A 484-nucleotide genomic window follows, 5' to 3' on the forward strand; every position below is an offset into this window, starting at 1 on the left:
ACAAATGTGACTCCATGTCTCTTCCTTTCGATTTTCCTTGCAGTGATAATCATCAAGTTCTAAACCTTGTCAAAGCGTTGACGCGTCTCATCCTTCATTCGTATTCGTACCAATTCCAAAGACAATGTACCCACATTTACTTCCTGAAGAGGTAATGTCATCTCTTTCTTCTTTGACGCTAACCGTGTTTCTTGCGAGTTCAGAATGATGTTATGTCCTCTATAATTTTTTTTCTTGACCATAATGATATCCCTGCTCAGGGGGAATTTTCTGGCATATCCCATGGCATATTTTTTTTCCCCTATCAGGTGTTTTACATCAACGTTGTTAACAACTCCGACTTGTTGATGGTGGCGGTCCATACACAGATAGCGTCTTACCATGCTTCATGAAAGCTCCTGAGGGTCTGTGTCCTTTCCCAATTGTGTAAATAATCTTGAATCGAGGGCGTATGTTTTTACGCCACTAATGCCAACTCTGGGTG

General features: G+C 41.3%; 1 pseudogene across 1 annotated transcript in view; it reads right to left on the reverse strand.

Annotated features, from left to right (window-relative positions):
• Nucleotides 1–362, reverse strand: part of TEOVI_000884300:pseudogene — a 668-nt pseudogene extending 306 nt beyond the window's left edge. The window contains 4 exon segments of the mRNA in view: nt 2–34; nt 36–227; nt 230–298; nt 300–362. Coding sequence covers nt 2–34; nt 36–227; nt 230–298; nt 300–362 — 357 coding nt within the window.
• Nucleotides 363–484: the final 122 nt, after the last annotated feature.

This window comes from Trypanosoma equiperdum, assembly GCF_001457755.1.
Source record: "Trypanosoma equiperdum strain OVI genome assembly, contig: ctg_1803, whole genome shotgun sequence".
NCBI lineage: Eukaryota > Euglenozoa > Kinetoplastea > Trypanosomatida > Trypanosomatidae > Trypanosoma > Trypanosoma equiperdum.